The sequence below is a fragment of the Manis javanica genome, chromosome 18 (genome assembly GCF_040802235.1).
Source record: "Manis javanica isolate MJ-LG chromosome 18, MJ_LKY, whole genome shotgun sequence".
Taxonomy (NCBI): Eukaryota; Metazoa; Chordata; class Mammalia; order Pholidota; family Manidae; genus Manis; species Manis javanica.
In genome coordinates this window covers 3,317,500-3,337,286 of record NC_133173.1, presented here as the reverse complement: position 1 = coordinate 3,337,286, position 19,787 = coordinate 3,317,500, and the positions used below count along the sequence as shown (strand labels likewise).

General features: G+C 53.4%; 1 protein-coding gene across 6 annotated transcripts in view; it reads left to right on the top strand.

The window, feature by feature from the left end:
* The window catches only part of ALPK3 (alpha kinase 3), a 47,871-nt gene extending 30,869 nt beyond the window's left edge, over positions 1-17,002 (top strand). For all 6 annotated transcript variants that reach the window (XM_037000651.2, XM_037000652.2, XM_037000653.2 and 3 more), the window contains 9 exons: positions 1,639-3,628; positions 4,289-4,436; positions 4,830-4,957; positions 5,087-5,122; positions 7,235-7,515; positions 7,988-8,076; positions 8,912-9,135; positions 11,359-11,407; positions 11,890-17,002. In XM_037000651.2, the coding sequence (XP_036856546.2) occupies positions 1,639-3,628; positions 4,289-4,436; positions 4,830-4,957; positions 5,087-5,122; positions 7,235-7,515; positions 7,988-8,076; positions 8,912-9,135; positions 11,359-11,407; positions 11,890-12,235 (3,291 nt within the window). In that variant the 3' untranslated portion in view covers positions 12,236-17,002. The remainder of the gene's footprint in view (positions 1-1,638; positions 3,629-4,288; positions 4,437-4,829; positions 4,958-5,086; positions 5,123-7,234; positions 7,516-7,987; positions 8,077-8,911; positions 9,136-11,358; positions 11,408-11,889) is intronic.
* The last annotated feature ends 2,785 nt before the right edge of the window (positions 17,003-19,787 follow it).

The window sequence follows — 19,787 nt, the reverse complement described above, 5'->3', positions numbered from 1 at the left end:
TTCCTGAAGTCAGTTGCTGGAACTGGCCTTGTGGGTATCCTCCCAGAACTATTTTCTGTCCATTTACAAATCTGTGTGTGTCTGTGTATTTTCCACACAAAGGTTGCATATTATGTTTTCTACCCCATACCCTGCTTTTTTGGTTGGATTTGGTACACCCATATTTTTAAAAATTTATTTGGAATATGGGTCTACCAAAATTATTGCATCAGTTCTGTAGTGAAGAAATTTAGGTGATTTCTGGTCTTCTGCTGTTATAAAGTATGCTGCAGTGAATGTCCTACATCCTTGTGTATAAGTCCATTTGCACAAAAAAGTATCAAGGGGTAAATTCCTAGAAACGGAATCGTTGGGTCAGAGAATACAAATATTTTTAGTTCTCGTAGATAATCCAAATTGGCTATGTTGATACCTGTTTCCCCACGCCCTAGGCAACAGGGAGTGTTCTTAAAAGTTTTTGCTCTTTTAGGATAGGGCTTTTGGGTTTATCCTGTAAGTGATGGTAAACCACTGAGAGGTTTTTAAGTAAGGGAGTGTCAGTCAGATTTGTGTTTAGGAAAGACCATTTGTGCTGCAGTGAGGGCAAGAGTTTAGCAGCAGCAAAGAACAGAGTTGTGGATACCGATGAGGAGGCTTTCCAGTAGTCCAGGCGAGATAGAGTTTTTGCCAGCTTGGTTTAGGTAGTTGGTAGTGGAGACAGAAGGGAATGGATACTGAGATACTGAGAAGTAGGTTCAATAGGACTCAGGGACTGGTCAGGCTGGGGCAGGGGAGGAAGGAAAATAGCTTTAACCAGAAGTTCTGTTCTCGTAAATTTTGTGTGCAAAGTCAGAATTTTCTTTGTAAATTTATAGATCTCATGTCTATATTAGTATTTCCTAATCCTAGAATACCAGAAGGTAAAAGAGGGTCCTAATACATTAGTAATTGCTGTTTATTGGCTTCAAGGAGTTCTTATCTGGTTGTACCTTACTGGTTGTCAGAGAAGTTGGATGAACATTTTTATTAAAATTCTTTGGTCAGTCACACTTACCTTTGATGGTTTCTGAGAGTCACCAAACTCTTTTATTTTTCCCATATTCATACCATTCATTCAAAATTCCATATTCAGTAAAGTGGCTTCAAATTCTATACTTAATTTAGATAATAGTTTAATTGTATGTATTTTAAAGTCTTTCATTATATGTTCTGTTTGCTTTGGTTTTGTGTGTGGGTCTTCTGATACTTAGAAATCTTTGTAGGTAGTAATTTATAAGTTAAATTTTATGTAATGCCATTAATTATTTTATCTGTCCCTGAGGATACTCTCGTCCAGACGGCAGGGGGAGGAGGGCTGGATTGACGTGTGAGCAGGCTCTTTCAGGGAAGGAGGGTTTCTTCAGGGAGAGAGACAAGGGCCAGAGCTAGACCTGGATGCCGGGTATTCCCTGGTCTAGATTCTGGGCTCAGGGACCAGGGTGGGTGGGCTTGGGACTTTGTCACATGTCCTTTGCTTCCCAAACCCTAGCAGTCCTGAGAAACCAGGTGGCAGGAGTCCCATCAGGGCAGTTCTGGTGAGATCAGAGGAGGCTGGGGTGCCACATCGGAAAGGTCCTCGGTCCATGTGGTTAAGCTCTTGCTTTTATCATGTGTTCTCAGGTCCCGGAGTCCCAGGCAACCGTGGCTCCCACCGCGCCAGCCAACAACAGTTCCGAGGTGGGCTCCGCTGGCTGCAGCATGTCAGGGAGTCAGGGCGCCGCTGAGCCCATGGATACAGAAAGCCAGAGGGACAGGAGGACGCCGGCTGACCAGAAGGCTGGGAGCAGGAGGCGCCCAGAGGCGGATGGGAAGGTGCAGGCGGATGGGAGGGCGCCGGGGGACAGAGCGCAAACTACGTGGAGGACGCAGGCAGACAGGGAGACTCAGGAGGGCACTGCGACCCGAGGGAGTGAGAGGCCAGAGTCAGGCGGGAGCCCCCAGCAGGCTGCGGCGGTACCCGGAGGGGCTGGGACACAGCCGTCGGGGAGCTTGCCCACAGCCTTAGAAGGTCCGTCGGAGAAGCCCGCGACCAGCCACCGCCCATCGTCCAGAGCGCCTGAGCGCCCGCCTGCCGAGGGTCCCAGGTCTCCGCCGATCACTGAGTGTCCTGAGCGGGCCCCAGAAGGGCCCCCTGCCCCAGAAGAGCGTGGTCCCATGCTCAGGTCTGAGAGGGCCGCCTCCAGGCGCTCTGAGGAAGCCCCGCCGGGCCCCCTGGCAGGGAGCCTCCCGCTCGCGGCACAGCGGCCTCCAGAGGGGAGTCTGGAAAAGATGGGAGGAGAGAGCCGTCGGGGGCTAGAGTGGTCAGGTCCAGTCGAGGACAAGCCAGAGGGCGGCCCGTTCCAGCGCCCGAGGGAGGAGCGGCCGGCGGCAGTGCCGTCTGCGGATCTGGGCGGCTGTCCTCCGGCCGGCCTGCGCCCAGAGGCGCCCACCCTGCCCTCTTCTCCTGGGACCCGCCTGACCCCCAGCTCACGGGAGGGGCCGCCCAGCCCTCCCACTGCTCAGCACAGGAGCGCGGCTGCCTTCCTGCCCTCTGGGGACCAGGCCTTGCCGAGTGCTGCCAGGCCCCTGCCCCTGGGGCCTGGGACCCACCCCCAGCGTCACCCACCGGAAAGCATGGCAGCCAGCAGTGAGGGCGCCTGTGCCGAGGTGCCGGGCGTGGAAGGGAGGAGTCCAGGCCCCCGGAGCTGTGACCCCGGCCTCATCGACTCCCTGAAGAACTACTTGCTTCTGCTGCTGAAACTATCCAGCCCGGATTCCCAGGAGGAAGCTGCCACCGGGGGTCTGGCCCCCTCGCCCACTCTGCTCCCCTCTGTGGAAGTGGCTGGGCTGAGTCCCCGGACATCGAGGCGCATCCTGGAGCATGTGGAGAACGACCACCTGGTGCGGAGCGCACAGACCCTGCTGCTGAGCCCCTGCACCTCCCGCCGCCTCACAGGTCTCCTGGACAGGGAGGTGCAGGCCGGCCGCCAGGCCCTGGCTGCTGCCCGGGCCCCTGGCCCCAGTGCCCTCACTGTCCCTGCCATAGTGGTGGGTGAGGAGGAAGGCCCTGGGCTGCCCTCAGAAGGGTCCAGTGAGGGTGAAGGTGAAGGCTCCTTTGGGACCTCCCAGGAGAGCAGCTTGGGTGGCCCGCTGCTGGAGGAGGGTGGGCAGGCAGCCTCCGGTCAGGGAGCCTTCTCAGCGGACAGTGGAGCCCAGGAGCCCTTTCAAGGGGACGAGCCCCCAGGGGAGGCTCTGGCAGGTCTCCCCGCAGCTACACCCGAGGAACTGGCCCTGGGAGCGCGGAGGAAGAGATTTCTCCCTAAGGTCAGAGCAGCGGGAGACGGGGAGGCAACCAAGCCTGAAGAAAGGGAGAGCCCCACAGTTTCCCCCCGGGGGCCCAGGAAGGGCCTTGCCCCTGGGTCCCCTGGGACTCAGGGGCGGGAGAAGCACTCCCCTCCCCAGGGCAGAAAGGCAGGCATGCTGGAGGTGCCGCGCACAGAGGAGGAGCCTGCGCGGGGAGACCCCCCGGGCTCCAGCCCCAGAGCTGGCCGTCTGGACGCAGAGCAAGCCCTGGGTGAAGGCAGGCAGGAGGCCCCCGACCAGCCGAGGAAAGCTGAAGCCCTGCTGAAAGGTGAGCAATGGGGAGGGGCAGGGCAAGGCTCCCGGGAGAGGGCGGCTGGGGGCGGGCGTTGCTGGGGACACGCGCCCCTGGGGACTTAGGCTGCTGCCCTAGACCCTTCACAGTTAGGCTTTAGGATCAGAAAGGCTAGCTCTTGTCCTGGCTCTGAGATGGTAATGGTGCCAACTGCATAGCACGGTGAGGGGTAAGGGCGCGGGATGAATCTGGCACCTTTGCTCCAGGCCTGCTTCAGTGACGTTCCAGCTCTGTCCTCCTCCCCCTCACCGGGATCCCTCTCTGCAGAGTTGCCCGTGGGTGCTTGTAGGGGCAGGACTCAAACGCAGGTTCCGGAGCTAGGGGCCCCCCACCCGGAGCTGGGGGCCCCCAAGCACAGACGGAAGCCCCGTCGTGGCTGCTCTCTGTGTCCTGGGTGGTGAGGCTCTCCTGGGCACTCATTTCTTTTCAGCTGTGTGCTGTGGGGTCAGGGCAAAAGCCTCAGATACATGGGGTGCAGCTGGGGGCTGCTAAGTAGTGGGCTTGCGCAGAGACCTGAATCCTGCATTCTCTCAGCCTGTCCCACCAAGGACGCCCAGTGAAGCAGGAGCAGGGCCAGAGAAGGAAGGAGGTGCAGGTAAGGTGGCTTGTTCCTCCTAACGGGGTTCCTGCCCCCAGCTCCCCAGGTAATCCGGAAGATTCGGGTGGAGCAGTTTCCGGATGCCTCGGGCAGCCTGAAGCTCTGGTGCCAGTTTTTCAACATTGTTAGTAACTCAGTCTTGACCTGGGCCAAGGATCAGCGCCCAGTGGGCGAGGTGGGCAGAAGGTAAGCCAGCATGTGCCGCCCCCACCTGACCTGGCTCCCTGACCACAGCACGAATGTGGGCATTGTCCTAGCATTTTGGGTCTGTCGCCTCCCTCAATCCTCACAGTGGCCCTAGAGGGGGATTCTAGTATTCCCATACAGAGAGGAGAAAATCGAGTCTCACAGGGATTATGTCACTTGCCCAAAGTCACACAGCTGGCGAGTGTCAGGACTGCAAACCAGGTCATGTGACCAGGACCAGCTCTTGACCCAGGGCCTGTCACCACCTGCCCCAGAGCTCTCATAGCTGGGTTCACAGCAGCCTCTGCGCGCGGGGTGAGGCCTCAGGACTGCAGTCTGGCCCTGGGCTGTGCCCTGTGATGGCCCTCATGACAGGGTCCTCCCCTTCTGCAGTGCAGGGGACGAGGGGCCAGCGGCCTTGGCCATCGTGCAGGCGTCGCCCGTGGACTGCGGCGTGTATCGATGCACCATCCAGAATGAGCACGGCTCGGCATCCACTGACTTCTGCCTCAGCCCCGAAGGTGAGAGTGCCCCTGGGTCCGTGCCCGCCGGCTTCCGAGGGAGGGCAGCAGTCATCTTCGCGGAGATGGTGCTCTCTCTGGGCAGACCAGCCTGAGCACAGCTGCTTTCTCTCCTTTTTCTCTGCATAGTGTTGTCAGGATTCATCTCCAGGGAAGAAGGTGAAGGTATGGTGCCCCTCTGGGGGAGGAGTGGGTGGGCCTCCGGCTCTACCCCTGCTAAGCACAGGGGGGAACTTTAGGAACGTGGCATCTGTACTCCACCACGTGCAGCTGTGCTTGCCTCCCAGGGGAGGGCATGGCTTCAGGAGGAGGACCTGTGATTTCAGAAGACCGTGGAGGAGGAGTGGCTCTGGGCCATGAGGAGTTCCTTCAGCCTGGGCCCTCACCCATGTCAGGGCCCTTGACCAAGGGCAGGACTGTGCACCAGGGCGCATTGCGTTCTGCCAGCTCCCTTCCCAGGGCTTCTCACGGTGGTCAGTGGATTTCTGCGTCAGGTTCACTCAGGCAGCCTGCTAAAGGTGCAGTTTCTTGGGCCCTGTTGCAGATACACTTAGTCACGAAGCCTGGGGAAGGACCTAGGGAAACTGTGTCGCAGTAGGTTCCCTGGTGACTATATGCCCCCAGATTGACAAGCTAAGGCTCAGACATTAGAGGGAGAGTCGCTATTGCTCCTGCAAGAGGATTAGGACCGAGAAGGCAGCTGGGGATGGAGGGGTTTCCAGATGCTCCACCTGCTGCTTAATGCGTTGATGCCTTCATTCATTCTGCCAGTGCAATTGTCCAGGTACCAATTCAAATTTAATGAATATCAGAAATAACCTCACACCTAAAAATTCAACGATTATTCTGTAACATCAGTTACACAATCAAATCTCCCCAACTGCTTCAAAACCGCGGTCTGTTTGAATTAGGAGCCACTGGCTGCTCTTGGCCGATGAATCTCTCAAGTCGCTAAAGGATAGCTGTTCTTCCCTCATTTGGTTTCCCTCTTTGCCACTTACTCGTTTGTTTGATGCCATATTCTTTGTTGACGTTTATTGTTGTCACTTGTTTGTCGATGTATAGAATTTCTTACATTTAGCTGATTATGTCACCATCCAGCACGTTCATTCGTGTGCTTTGTCTTAACTAGTAATCGGTCAGATTTGGGCTTGGTTTTGACAAGGACACCTCAGGCATGCGTGCCGTTCCTTCGCATCCTGTCTGCAGGCACATAATGTCAGATTGTTTTACTTTTAGTATTGTTAAGATTGATCACTGGGTTCATTTGGGTGTTTTCTGCCCCATCTGTCCCTTTTAAAAGTTGGGAAATTGTGTATGATAGAACCCCTGTCATTATCTAGGGGTTTTAGAGGTCACCGGTTATTGCCTGAATCCATTATTTCATTAGGGTTTGCAAGGTGGAGAATTTTAATTCTATCATTCCTTCTTCACATTGAAATTTTTCTGTAAAGAAGAAACAGTTATGTGGTTACCCTGGGTTGGTGCCCCAGCATCCTCAAAGGTCACCAGTGAGGTTTGCTTTTTTGTGGGGGCAGGGGTGAGTTTTTTTCACTCACAATTGTGAACATGTATATTTTTAACATATTTGATATCTTCAGTACATTGCAGAAATTATTATTTTTTGTTGATAAGACTGCTTGATTTTGGCCCCTGGGAGTCCCTTCAGAAGGTTGGCACCTGTGTCCTTTGGATATTTGATTTCTTCAGTACATTGCAGAAATTATTATTTTTTGTTGATAAGACTGCTTGATTTTGGCCCCTGGGAGTCCCTTCAGAAGGTTGGCACCTGTGTCCTTTGGCAACCTTGGTATTATTTTATAGCTTCTCTGCTTTCTGGTCTGACGACTTGTTTTGGGTCCAGCCAGTCTGGTTCCTTCTAGTGGGAAACGGTATTTAGCTCTGGGAGTGCTCACTTCTGGATTGGTCCTGCAACCCTCTTGGTTCAGTCCAACATGTTGGTTGAGATGGTTGAGACTTACTTGATCAGAACACCTAACTCTAAAAAGAAGTAATAGCGGTGCTCTATGCTGTCTGCCTCTTCCACAGAAGAGCCCTGCCTTCCGCAGAACTGGCCGAGTCCTTACTGTGTGTGGGCACGCTTGGGCCCCGTTGAGTGGCAGGGGACTCCTGGTGCACACCGAGGAGCAGTGATGGACAGAGAGCGGGCACGTCAGAGTGGCAGGGCGGGAGGCCGTCCGGCCTCTCCTGCCCTACAGAGCCCATCTCAGTCTGGCAGGAGCTTCTAGTTTTCCACACTTTTCTTGTTCCCTTCAGTTGGAGAAGAGATCGAGATGACCCCCATGGTGTTTGCTAAGGGTCTGGCTGACTCTGGTTGCTGGGGGGACAAGCTCTTTGGGCGTCTGGTGAGCGAGGAGTTGCGAGGGGGTGCACAGGGGTATGGCCTTCGGAAGGCCTCCCGGGCCAAGGCCATCTACGGACTGGAGCCCATCTTCGAGTCGGGCCGCACGTGCATCATCAAGGTGACCAGCCTGCTCGTGTTTGGGCCCAGCAGTGAGACTTCGCTCCTGGGCAGGAACTATGATGTCACTATTCAGGTACCATGTCCCATCCCTGTGCCCCATCCATACCCAGGCTACATCTCTGGAGCCATAGTTTTTAAACTATACTTTTGCAGCAGAAACCTTCCCACTGTCCTCAAACATGTCTTGCCCAGAAACCTTATATAAGAGATAAAAGGGGAGTGACTGTGGGTGGCTGGATGGTCTGTGCTCTGCCCAGTCAGCATCGTCCTTGCTCCACAGCATGGCCCCCAGGGCATTGCCACCTATCACCAGGGCTCCAGGAAATGCAGTTTGGAAGCCACCTTGAAAACAAGTCCACAGCCTTTTGTTTTACAAATAAGAAAAATGAGGTGCGGAGCAGGGCAGGGAGGGAGTGAGCCCTGCCTCCCCCGGGGGCTGGAATGCTCCAGCCATCTTCCAGCAGATGCCCTCCCGCTCAGAGCTAGGCACCATGGGGAATGGGGAGCTTCCTTGCCGATCAGGCTCGGCTCTCTTCAATCCGCAGGGGTGTAAGATCCAGAACATGAGCCGGGAGTACTGCAGGATCTTCGCAGCGGAGGCCCAGGTCCTGCCTGGCTTTGGGGAGGTGCCTGAGTAAGTGCGCAGGGAGGCGTGTGCAGGGGGCAGGCCTGTCGGCTCCAGCGTCCACGGAGAACAGTGCCCTCACGGTCCTGCGGGGGCCTCCCAAGTTACGGCCGTGTACACAGTGGGCCCACAGCTAACCCCATCCATGCTCAGCCCAACGGTCCCACAAACTCTAGAAGTAAAGACTCGGGATTCACTGCCCACTTTAGAAGAGCCTCTCCTCTGGTCTTCAGCCTCCTTCCATCCACCCGACTTCCCCACTCCTTAGCCCAGTTTGCTGGTTGCAGAATTTGGGCTCTGCAGGTTCTGGGTCTCTCTGAAGGTGATGGGGTAGGCTAAGCATCCGCAGACTGGTCAGGACTCTCCTGTGGTAGGCAGGCAGAGTCAGCGTGATCTTTTGTAGGAATCAGCTATAAATGGTCATTGTTTCCCTTTCGAGATCTGCACTCTGACTCTTGAATATTGGGATTGACATTGAGCCACATTTTGGTTGCATCCTCTCCAGAGGTGTCCTTTCTGTTTGGCATGTACTGGTGTCGGTCCCTCACCCAAGCACAGGGTCCTCCTGGGACGATAGCATGGTTCACCTCTAATCCCACTGGCCTCAGAGAATGGACAGGACTGTGCAGCCAGTGGCCTCCTTTTCCTTTCCTCGACTCAGGGTGGAGCTTCCTCCATTTACTCCCCTCTAGTCCCAGAGTTGAGAATTCCTTTCTTGGAAGGACCCTCCCTTAAAGGGTATAACTGAGGATATAAAAGAGTATAAAGGATGTAAACCTGAGGTGGAGGGCGGATTCCTCTGCGGCCAGGCTTGCTGCTCACTGCAGGGCGAACCTGTGTCTAGGATCATCCCACTGTACCTGATCTACCGGCCTGCCAACAACATCCCGTACGCTACCCTGGAGGAGGATCTGGGCAAGCCCCTGGCGTCGTTCTGCTCCCGGGAGGGGGGCGGCGCTGCGGCTCCGGCAGCATCCTGCAGTCCGGAGGCCGCGCAGAAATGCCAGACCTTCCAGCACTGGCTGTATCTGTGGACGAATGGCAGCTTCCTCGTCACAGATCTGGCAGGTAGGAGGGTGTGAGCGTGTGCGTGCCCCGTGTGTGAGAGCATGTGGAGGGCAGGCCCACAGTGCCTGTGCACTAGTCTGCTTTTGTGTTTATTCTCTTTTGCTTTTCGCAGTGACCTTGCAGAGTAGGTTGAACTGGGACCGTTCTGTATGCAGCCCTCGCAGGTACCGGGCCTCCTGAGGCTCAGTCCTGTGACTGCAGTCGCATTTAAAGGAGTGCATCCCAGGCTCCACTTAGAATCCAAAAGAAATCCATCTCAGAAAATATTACATGGGATGTAATTCAAAACCCACAGCCACATCGGCAAAATCTCCCGCCTCCCTTTGCTCCCTGCGCGTTGCTCCCGGCCGTCTCTCTCTCCGTCTCTTCTACCCCCGGGCAGGGGGCTTTACTGTCCCTCCCTCCTCCTCCTCCTCCTCCTCCTCCTCCATCTTTATTAGCTTTTTAGTATCTAAACCAACAGAATCTCTCTGGCTTCTTTTTACTTTATTTCTGTTCCTTCCATTACTCACATTCCCCCCAACAAAGACAGGCAGGGAGCATGAATCCGCCTTCACTCCTGACCCGCGCTTCCTGGCCTGCTCTCCTTCAGTGGGCAGAGGAGAGGAAAAGACGACATGTCCTGCGCAGCGGGAGGGGAAGAGCGCTAGGGGTGACACAGCATTACATTTTGTCTCTGATGTGAATCAGTGAGAAAGCCAAGGGCCAGAGTTTGAAAACTGCTCAAATGTGCTCTTCACTGCGGTTAAACTATACAGTAAATAATGTATATACAACCCCAAATACTGGGGGAGGAGTGTTATTATTCACTCTCTTTGTTAACTCATGAATTTATCGTTCCTTCCTCTTTTATCCTGTCTATCCAACATTTACTAAATACTGGAGACACAGAAAGGTGAATTAGGAATAGTCGTTGTCCTCAAGAAGTTGTGATAAGTATACCAATGTCTACAATGAGATGACAATATGATACGGTAGAGAGACTTGGGGGCGTCAAAGAAAATCAGTTTAAGGTCTCATGGTTTTCTAGCTGGGTCTCTATTGTATAGAGAAGAAAAGGGAAGCTCAACAGGTCAGGTCTCTTAGTCTCTCTAAGCTTCAGTTTCCTTCCCCTCTCTAGGAGTAATATCTTCCCTGCCTATCAGACTTGTTATGGGGATCAAATGAGACTGTTTGTGAAAGCTTCTGCAAACTAAAATCCTGCACAAGTGGAAGCAGTCTTTGTTCTCATAATGCAGAATGGAATGTGATAAATGCTGACAGAGAAATGACAAAGAAATTAACATTGGTTGCATAACTACACACTAGTTTAGTTTTGTACACTAAATTAGAGTCCTGTGCATGCTGTGATCTTCTTAATACTCCTGCAAGATGGGCAGTGTTATCCCCCGTTTTATAGTTGAGGATTAGAGATCGTAAGCAACCTGACATGTTCACGCAACTCGAAAGTGAGAGAGCTGAAATGTGAATACAGGTCTGTCTGATTCTCAAGCCCTCATTTGTGCCACTCTGTCAAATGGTACTCAGCCTGTTCATTCCTAGGCAAGTTCCTGGAAGAACTCGTTAGTTTGAAAATGGGGAAAGAGGGTCACAGGTGTAATGCATGAATGCTAAGATGCTGGGGTGGACCCGCCAGGGTGGAGAACCTTTCTCTTCCATCCCCATTTTGCCGGGCTCTTTCTTCCAAGGCTGTCTTCACCTAGAAGACCACCTTGGCTTCCTGGAGTGCTTGCTCACGCCTTAATGAGTAAATAGAAGCCAGTCCCATCCAGTGTCACATATCTGCTGGTCTGGCCCCAATTTACCTTCACGTTCCCACCTTCTCTCTCTTGCCCAGATAGGCTAATCTGTTCAGGAGAAGGAGGAAGTGTCAGCTCAGAGCAAGAGGCCAGCCCAGTTTGTGACCTAGTCTCATCCAGCAGGGGCAGGATGTCTGGGTGCAGGAGTAAGAAGAACGGAACTTGGGGCATCGCACATAGTCAGTGCTCGTTTATTAAATAAATGTGACTGCTCCAGTCACTTCACTCAGAGCTTGTCTCCTCACTTATAAAAATGGGACGGTTATTACTCGTAATAATGCGGAGAAGCTGCTCTGCCTGGGAGACGACCCAGCAAGAGGGCACCTGAGACCCAGCAAGTCCCCTGTGAAAGTGATGTCCTCCTGGGGGCACGGGCCCCCAGCCCAGCCCAGTGCCATCAACTCCCCATTTTCTCTCTTTGCAGGGGTCGACTGGAAGATGACTGACGTGCAGATTGCTACCAAACTGCGAGGGTGAGTGGCCCTTGGGGACAGAATGCCCTCTGCGAATCTTCTCAGGGTGTAAAATGTCAAAGTTCTTGTGATTCTCCATCCCTGAGGTGCTCGGCCCGTGTCTGCACGGTCCCAGGCTTGCACCTGTGGCCACCTAGTAATGTCCCAGGGGCCGCCGCCCCTCACCTGCTGTGGACCTGCCCCTGTTGCCTCTCACTTGATGCAGAGGAGCCAGGGCCCTGTGAGGGGAGTGGGGGCCTGGAATCCGCCCCGATCTGCGTGAAAAAGGCCGATCGCCCTCACACTGACTTGTGTCCCCCAGGACGAATTCCCTGAGCCTGGGCGTAATGAGACTTCAGTTTAGAAGTGAGGTTTTGGGTGCTACCAGGTACTGTAGCACCCAGGTAGACTCCCAGCACCCCCGGGCGGGGTAGGGTGTTCCCCGGGTCACGGACTCTCAGCCTGGGTGCGGCTCCTCCTCAGCTCTCCCTGTTCGGCTGCAGATACCAAGGCCTCAAGGAGAGCTGCTCCCCTGCCCTGCTGGACCGGTTTGCTTCCTCCCACCAGTGCAACAGCTTCTGTGAGATGCTGGGGCTAAAACCCCTCAAGGGCCTGGAGGCCGCCCACCCCCCAGCCAAGGCCAAAGGCTCCAAGAGTCCATCTTCCGGCAGGAAGGGCTCCCAACTGAGTCCTCAGCCCCAGAAGAAAGGCCTCCCCAGTCCCCAGGGCACCCGGAAGAGTGCCCCAAGCTCCAAGGCCACCCCTCAGGCCTCAGAGGCCATCGCCAGCCAGTTACTGGGACAGCCTCCCATTCAAGAGGGGGCCTTCAAGGCCCAGGGCATGCGGTAGCCTGCACAGGAGGCCGGGGGGCCTCCACTCAGCAGCCGACCAGCAAGGAAGCAGCTGGAACCGATGGAGACCTCCCCAGTAAGGGGCTGACAGGAGACGGTGTGCGGAGGAGGCTCCCTCCGGGGGCCCCTCAGAGCAGCCTCTCTCCAGCCAGCTGCTCATCGAATGGCTCTGGCGCGTGGCAGACAGCCCAGTGGCCTCTCCTGGTGCCATCATCACCTGGGGCTCCCAGGCCCCACCTCCGAGTGCCTGGCCACCTAGCCCTCCTTGAAGTTTACACTGGCCACTGCTGGAGGCTCCCCCGAGTCCTCTGCATGAGTTCTCCAACCCCTCGCCCCAGCCAGACCCTGCCGTGAATGTTGTACTCTGGGGGCACGCAGGCCAGCATTTACCCTCTTCCCTCGCTTGGCCCTGATCCCGTCCTGTCCTTAGGGCTCCAGGCTTCCTCTGCTGTGTCTGGCCGCGTGGCTCTCAGGGTGTCTTCTCCTTCCAGCTGCTTTGCCTCAGTCATGCCAGCTTCCCCTGTGACTACCCTGTCCCTGAGCCCAGAGGGGGCTCAGGGCCTTTCCAGAGCCCGTCATTTGTGCAGTGGTCTTTGGTGACGTGTGCTCGTGCTTCTCCTGCCCCCATAACTCAGGTACTCACCTGCTTCCCGTGCTCCCTTGCGCCCTGTGCCCACTCCTGGCTTTGAGCCCAAGTGCAGCTTGCTGCCTGCCCTTCACTGACTCTGCTTGTCCCCTTGCCCAAAGGCTTCCCTAGCCTGATTCGGTACCTGCCCACCAGTGCCCAGCTGAGAAGCAGACCCCTGGCTCTCAGTCCTCCCCTGCTTCTCCCAGGCCCTCTGCCCATGAGGTGAGAGCTGGCTTGAGGGTTGTGTCAGCTGCTGCGGCCAGAGGGAAGGTGTTGACTTTGAGGGACCTTGTACTCCAGACTGAAGAGGTGGGGTCACACTGAATTTTGCATCCCCTCTTGACCAGGGATGAAGGGCTGGGAGAGAGGGCCCGGGAGTTCTTGGAGGGATGTAACCCACCCACGTGCTGGGGTGGAGGGGTGTCTTTGAGCCTGGGAATTAGGACACTTGCTCACAGCCTTAGCTTTTGATCCTGGGGCTCCAGCTCTGGGGCCTCGTATATGGGCTCCCAAGAAATTACTGTGCTCAGCCCAGCACCCGGTCATTCCTGAGAGCCCGTCCTTGAGGCCTGGGGCTGCTCTGCTCCCCCTGGACTATAATAAAGGCAGTGACTGTGTATCCTGCTTGTCCTCATCTGATGTGCTTGTAGGTATCTAGGGTCAGGATCCCCTCTCACCAGGCAGGCTCTCCGGGGCGTCTTGCAGCCCCTGGAGAAATGAGTCCATCCTGGACTGACATTCACTGTCAGCCTTCTGTGGCCACAGCTAGACAGTCAGTGCTTCCGGTATAACCGAGGGCTGATGGCTTGTGCCCCTTGGCAGTGTGTCTGGGAACTTAGGCCTTTGAAATTGCTCCTTCATTTGGAAAAGGAATATAAAGCAGGGAGTCCAGGAAGGAAGAGAAGAGCCGGGGGCTCTGAGGACACGCTGTGTCTCCAGCTGTGTTCGCTGCAGCGTGAGTGGCCCAGGGGTGACCAGTGTCTGCCTCTCAGCTGCTCACTGGCCTTTTCCTGCTTCCCAGGCTGCAGAGGCTCCTCATTCCCGACCCCGGCCACCACCTGGCCTTTCCTTGCCTGACACTGACCCCCTCCATTTTGACATTTCTGACTTTTCTACCTCCTCTTGTGCTCAGGTGGCTTTACTCCCTTTGTCCTCTCGCCCCAGTGCGCCCCCACCTCTCGCAGCTGCGTATCCAGCTTGCATGGTGAACTGAGAGCTGGAATGTCGTTCATTCATTCATTCGTCCATTCACTCAGCAGACATACACTGAAACTGAGCACCTTTATGCCAAACTCTGAGCTGAGTCAAAAGACCCTCTTTCCATCGGGTTTCTTGGGTTTTGAGCAGTAGATGTGGACTCAGACCAACTTAAGCAAGGAAAAAAGGTTCCTGGGAAGGGTGATGGCTACCCCACAGGACCGAAGGAATAGCGGACCACTGGCCTTGAGAGGGGAGGGCAAGAGCCAGCGTGGCTGGAGAGCCTGCCTGCAAGGGGCTGCCGACGTCGGCCTGTCGGTACCAACTGGCCGTCGGCTCCTGTGGGTCTCCACTCAAGATTCAGATTTCCCCCTAGAGCTCAGAGCATCGCAGAGCAGGAGAGAGGCCGTTCTCCAAAGGATGGGGATTCTTACCGGAGGGATGGTGGCAAGAGGGAGGGCAGAAAGGGCTTGGTAGGCAGCAGAAGATACCCTTACACACGCACGCACACTCACACACATGTCCTTCCCACATACAACCCAAAGCAAATCCCTCTCTGCTTGGGGAGACCACCGAAGGCCACATCCAATGGCTAAGTCGGGGTGATGGACAGGGCTGCTGACCCCCAAAGTCCATTGCCACTAGGGATGCTCTTCCCTCCTTCACCACAAGCCCATGTTGAAATTCTGCAACCTGTAGGTAACTGGTATGGGCAGAGGCTGCAGTCCACTTCTGCAACTGTCAGGAGGACTAGCGTTTAGACTAGGGGGTTGCCTGTTGGAGTGAAGCCATCCTTCAGCTCCAAGGTCCCACTCCCCTCACTCTATTCCTGTGGCTTTAACAAGAGAGGAATTTGTCCTGACCATGGGCCCTTCTTCCGGAGTTAGATTTGCTTTCCTTACGCATCATGTCTCTCCTACCATCAGTACCCACAGACTTACCAAATGCGATAAACATAACCATAGTATCCCCATATACTGCATCCAATCAAAGAACACACGTTACAGAAAAAGAAAAGTAATGAGTAGATGCCTAAGGCATTCACACACCTCACCAGGACCCCCCAGTCCGGAAGTGGTCAACCTGTCGGTGTAGTGGAACCCCACCTACTGGTGGTGTGCTCTGGCCGCGCCTGACTGTGCGGGCTGGTCAGACAGCCCGTGTTCACGAGGGGCAGCGTGAGCCCCTGGCGCGCTGTGGCTAAGCATTCAGGCTCTCCCAGAGCCCTGCGGCAAACCAGAGGGCCGTGTCTCAGAAGGGTAATAGTTACTTGCCACAAGCTCCGTATGGCACTCTGCTCTGCCAGGGCTCCACACGGCTCCCCAGCACCATTGCATCTGCCAAGTCGTGTGACCTTTGGGGCAGGACCAAAGGGTTTCTCAGCTGGTGAGCCTTTCTTTCTCCGAAGCTGGTGACCCTCTAGGACAGTCAGTAAACGGGTTGGAGCAAGATGGCCCAAAGCGATCATTTTGCCTGGAATTGGGCCTTAGTGGTAAGAAGTTCCCAGTGCAGTAATTTGTTCCACATTGTGGAGGAAATCATTCTGATCTCAACGGACCCCTGAGCCCTCAGGAACTTTATCCAGCGGACAGACCTTTGCATTTTCACATGATTTATCTCCCGTCTCTGACTCCTGTATGTCTTACCAAGGCATCTAGGGAAACTGCCGATCTCCAGGCCCTAATCGGCCTGAGGCCACAGTCTGATAGAACACTGCTGGGCAGGTGGTGGCCCAGAGCTGGACAGCTACAACATTGCATGTCTTTAAGCCAGAACAACAGTGCTGCCCTGCCAGGTGAAGGTGAATTGCTTCTGATGTTCTTCATTCAACAAAATAGAGAAAAAATGAATTCACTACATCAAAGGATTCATACCAGATGAATTTACTTTGGCAAGAAGACCATCTCTGGAACTATGCCTGCGGTTGGAGACATCACTTTTTAATGTTTACAACAATCTGAAGACCTCGTGGTGGTCTGTCCTGCCAAGCTGAGCTGTGGTAGGAATCACTATGAATTCATTCTCAAGTCTTGATAACGCCGATTTCTACAATCCTCCCCAGGGATATGGCATTACGTTTGATTTACATTTTGGTAGGGAGAGAAAGTTCTAATGGCTTGTGCTTGTCCTGTCCTACCATAATCATTCTTACCTGCAACTCAGCCATTGTGGGGGTTGTGCTTGTTTCAAAATACAATGATCTCAACTCTACACTCAAAATAACCCCTGGTTGGTTTTGAGATTCCACTGGGTCTACTGTGGCACAACATTTGGTCTATTAATCGTCCCCTTTGATTGGTAGAGCACATGCTTTTCCTATTGTCCCCAGATAATAGCTTGGAGCCAGTGTCCTACAGAGCTCCTTTCCCCAAGTGGACATATTTTCCCTTTCCTTTTATAGTTCCTAGATAGGTGGACACAGACCCCATTGGGGAAGACTGCTAGGAAGGGTCACTATGAATCTAAGTGTTAAAACAAGGTTTTCCTTAAACATAATTGACTCTCCATTGAAGGTCTGGAAATTAAATCGGAGATTTTGACTCTCTTTGACTCTTGACAAAGGCCTGTTTGCCCAACCGAAGTCTTTAGTCACGGTAATAACTAGCTAATATCTTAGGGGCTGTCTGGTCCCTTTCATTCCTGGGACCCAGTGATTGATTAACAACAGCTAGAAGTCTAGTTTCCATTCCTGTGTCCCTCACGATGGCTTCCTCTCCTCTGTTCCTTCTGTGTCTCTCTGCTGCTGAAGTCAGGGAGCTCATCTTCACAGCAGCTCTTCAAACCAGCATTCCAGGCCTGTAGAGGAGCCCCAGCAGAGCCTCACCAGTTCATTTCTCGTGGGGAAAAGTGAGACCATCTTCTGGGGCCTGTCAGACAGTGAGAGGGTGGGTGGGCTGGATGCATGCCAGGGACCCAATAAAGCATTCTTGTCTCTTGAAAGCTGTGAGTTCTTCCCTTTCTTGGGTATTCGGTCTTTTGATATAATTTATCAAGAGGTTAACATTTGGTTCCGATTTGTATCATCCGCCCCCCTCGTCACATGGTGAGAACTTCCCGGGCTGTTTCTGCTTCTGCTTTGAAGGTAGAATCTGCTGAGTGAACAGAGCTGTCTTGGTCAAACAGCTTTTAAAAAGTTCCCATAAATCTCCCCATATTCTTTGACAGTGTCGGTTAGTGAATTCAGTCAGTTTCTCCTGGGCGTGACTCCTCTTTTTCCCGGTGTGGTCTTGCCTCCCACCCCCTGCGCTATGTGAAGCGTGGACTCTCGTTCCGGGCTGATTCACAGTGCGGTGTGGGTCAGGGTCTGGGTCCCAGTTTTGTGACTTTCTACTGTCAGTACCCCTGAGTTGACCAAACTCTGGGAGGCTGTCTCATTCACTAAACTTACAAGAAAATGGGATTTGGGCACCAAAAAACTCACCTTGATAATTTTTAATGAGAAATTTATACCAAGAGACTGGATACTTGTGTTTACCTGGTAAATGAATTCTTCCCTTCTTTTTCTGAGGGAAAAATTTGAGGGAAACCAAATTATCAGAAGGTTTTTTGATGAGCTTATAAGTCAGATAAACTTCAGTTCAAATCCTGCTTTACTTCCATTTGAACTGAGCTTATTACTTAACCTAACCTCTCTGAACTGAGATGCATCATCTTTAAAAATCCTTTTACTAACACTATAGGTTGCCATTCATATGTGACAGTTATATGTCCTGGGTACATAATGAACAAAACACATAGACTTCTCCCTCATGGAGCTCCCAGTCTACTGGGGGAGCCAGACATTAAACAGACACACCAATAAGTGTATAATGGCAAATATGTAAGTATTAAGTGCAATAAAACAGAAGAATGGGAGAGAATACCAGCAGGGTGTTAGGAGCCAATCTGAAGGCATGATATTTGATCAGCGATCTCAAGGCTGTCAGGGAGGGACAGGGGGAGAGTGTGCCTGGCAGAGGGAACAAGCTGGGCAGGGGGTCTGAGTCAGATTACATCGGACAGAATGGAAGCTGTATGTAGGGCACAGTACCCAAGAGGGCTTTGGCATTGCAGTTCAGAGAGGGACAGGACTTGGCCGTGGAGGACATTTGCACTAGGCCCTGAGAGCGGTGGTGCATCAGTTAGGATCAAGTGCAATGTCATGAACGGAAGAGCTGAAATAGTAACACAACTGTAGAACACCAGAGAGCCAAATCTTCATTGTACAGCCAACAGATAATGTCTAAAGATGAATATAAAAAAATAGTCTCTAAATATTTTTGTCCATCATTCATCTATCTATCCATCTATTCATCTATTTTATTTATAGAGGTTATGACCAGAAGTGAAAAAACAAGAACAGCTTGTTTGGAGTTGTGTAGGGTGGGCCTAGTCTCCCTGAGACTGCCCAGTGGTGGGCAGCCTCGAAGTTTCCTTCGCCAGTCATCTGTTTGGATCTTACTTGAAACAGGCTAGAGAGCGTCCCCAGCTCCTGCTTCAGGAACTTCCTGTTGGAAATTGGATCAAATCCCATTCAACCATGAAAATTTGAGCGCCATTGTTTAATTGCAGTGACAAATATGAGATTGATGGAACTCTGCCAGGCAGGACTATCTGTCCTCAAAGGGCTGTGGTTGTATGACTGGAGCTAGCTCTTGGTAGGAGTTATCCCATGTGGACACCCAAGGGGCCTGGCACCCCTGAGGCACCGTCCTCTGTCCTTAGAACTGATGTGGTTCAGAGTTGTCTCTGTCTTATTATTTCCAAAGGCTGCAAAGAGTAGCAGCTACCATACATTCAACCTCAGGGGACACACCGCACGCAAGGGTGAAAGAGCCTCTCCCTGGCCCTTGCTCTACACACCTGGACGGTCATGACTGTACAGGTCACTGGGCTGGGGTGATGTTCTAGCCAACTGCTTTGGCCATTCGAGCAGTGCATCCAGGCCCAGTGTGGGATGTGCCCCTGTGGACTCAACTGGCTGGCATTTCTGACCAAACGGAATGCCTTGGTTTTACACTGTATCTCTTTGATTCTACCAAACCCCATGAGAATTCTCTTTGGAACAGACCACGGACAGACCTGGAGTCCTCTCTAAGGATCTCTGAGGCAGGCGGAGTACCTATGAGGAAGAGACTCCACATTGGCTTGGGCCTGGGCCTGGGGTAATCCTCAGCAGTAGCTGCTTCTGATACCTGGCCAGGTCCCTTTTACTGTGGGGACCCATCTCCCAGACAAGTGAGTGGGTTGGCTCACAGCTGCCCCTTGTCAGAAGAATTGTCATTGTCCTGAGTCAAATGGAATCCACTTCACCTGGTAGGCAGCACCCCCTCCCAAACCCTTCCTCCGTCTTTGGTCCATGACTGACTGGCCTGGCTGCGCTTCATGGTACAACAAAACTATGGGAGGGTTTGCATTCCGGAGTTTCCCTGTGGGATCAGAATAAAGCTAGACTCTAATCAAGACCGTGCTCTTGTTTCTTAACCCGCTCGATTCTGCATCTCTTATTCCTCTTCTGCAAAGCGCACCCCTTCCTGCTCAGTAAATCCCTTGAACAAGAATCCCCATCTCAGGTCTGGGAACCTGCCTCAGACACATCAGGTGTCCTGCTCTGTGAACTCTGTCACTGGCAGAGAAATTTCACTGGGGTTCTTCTTTTCTATGAGGGCAAAATATGTGTTCTTAGGGCAGTTGGAGTCAAATTACTCAGGCTGTGTGGCTAACTGCCCCGTAGATTGGCCTTTGC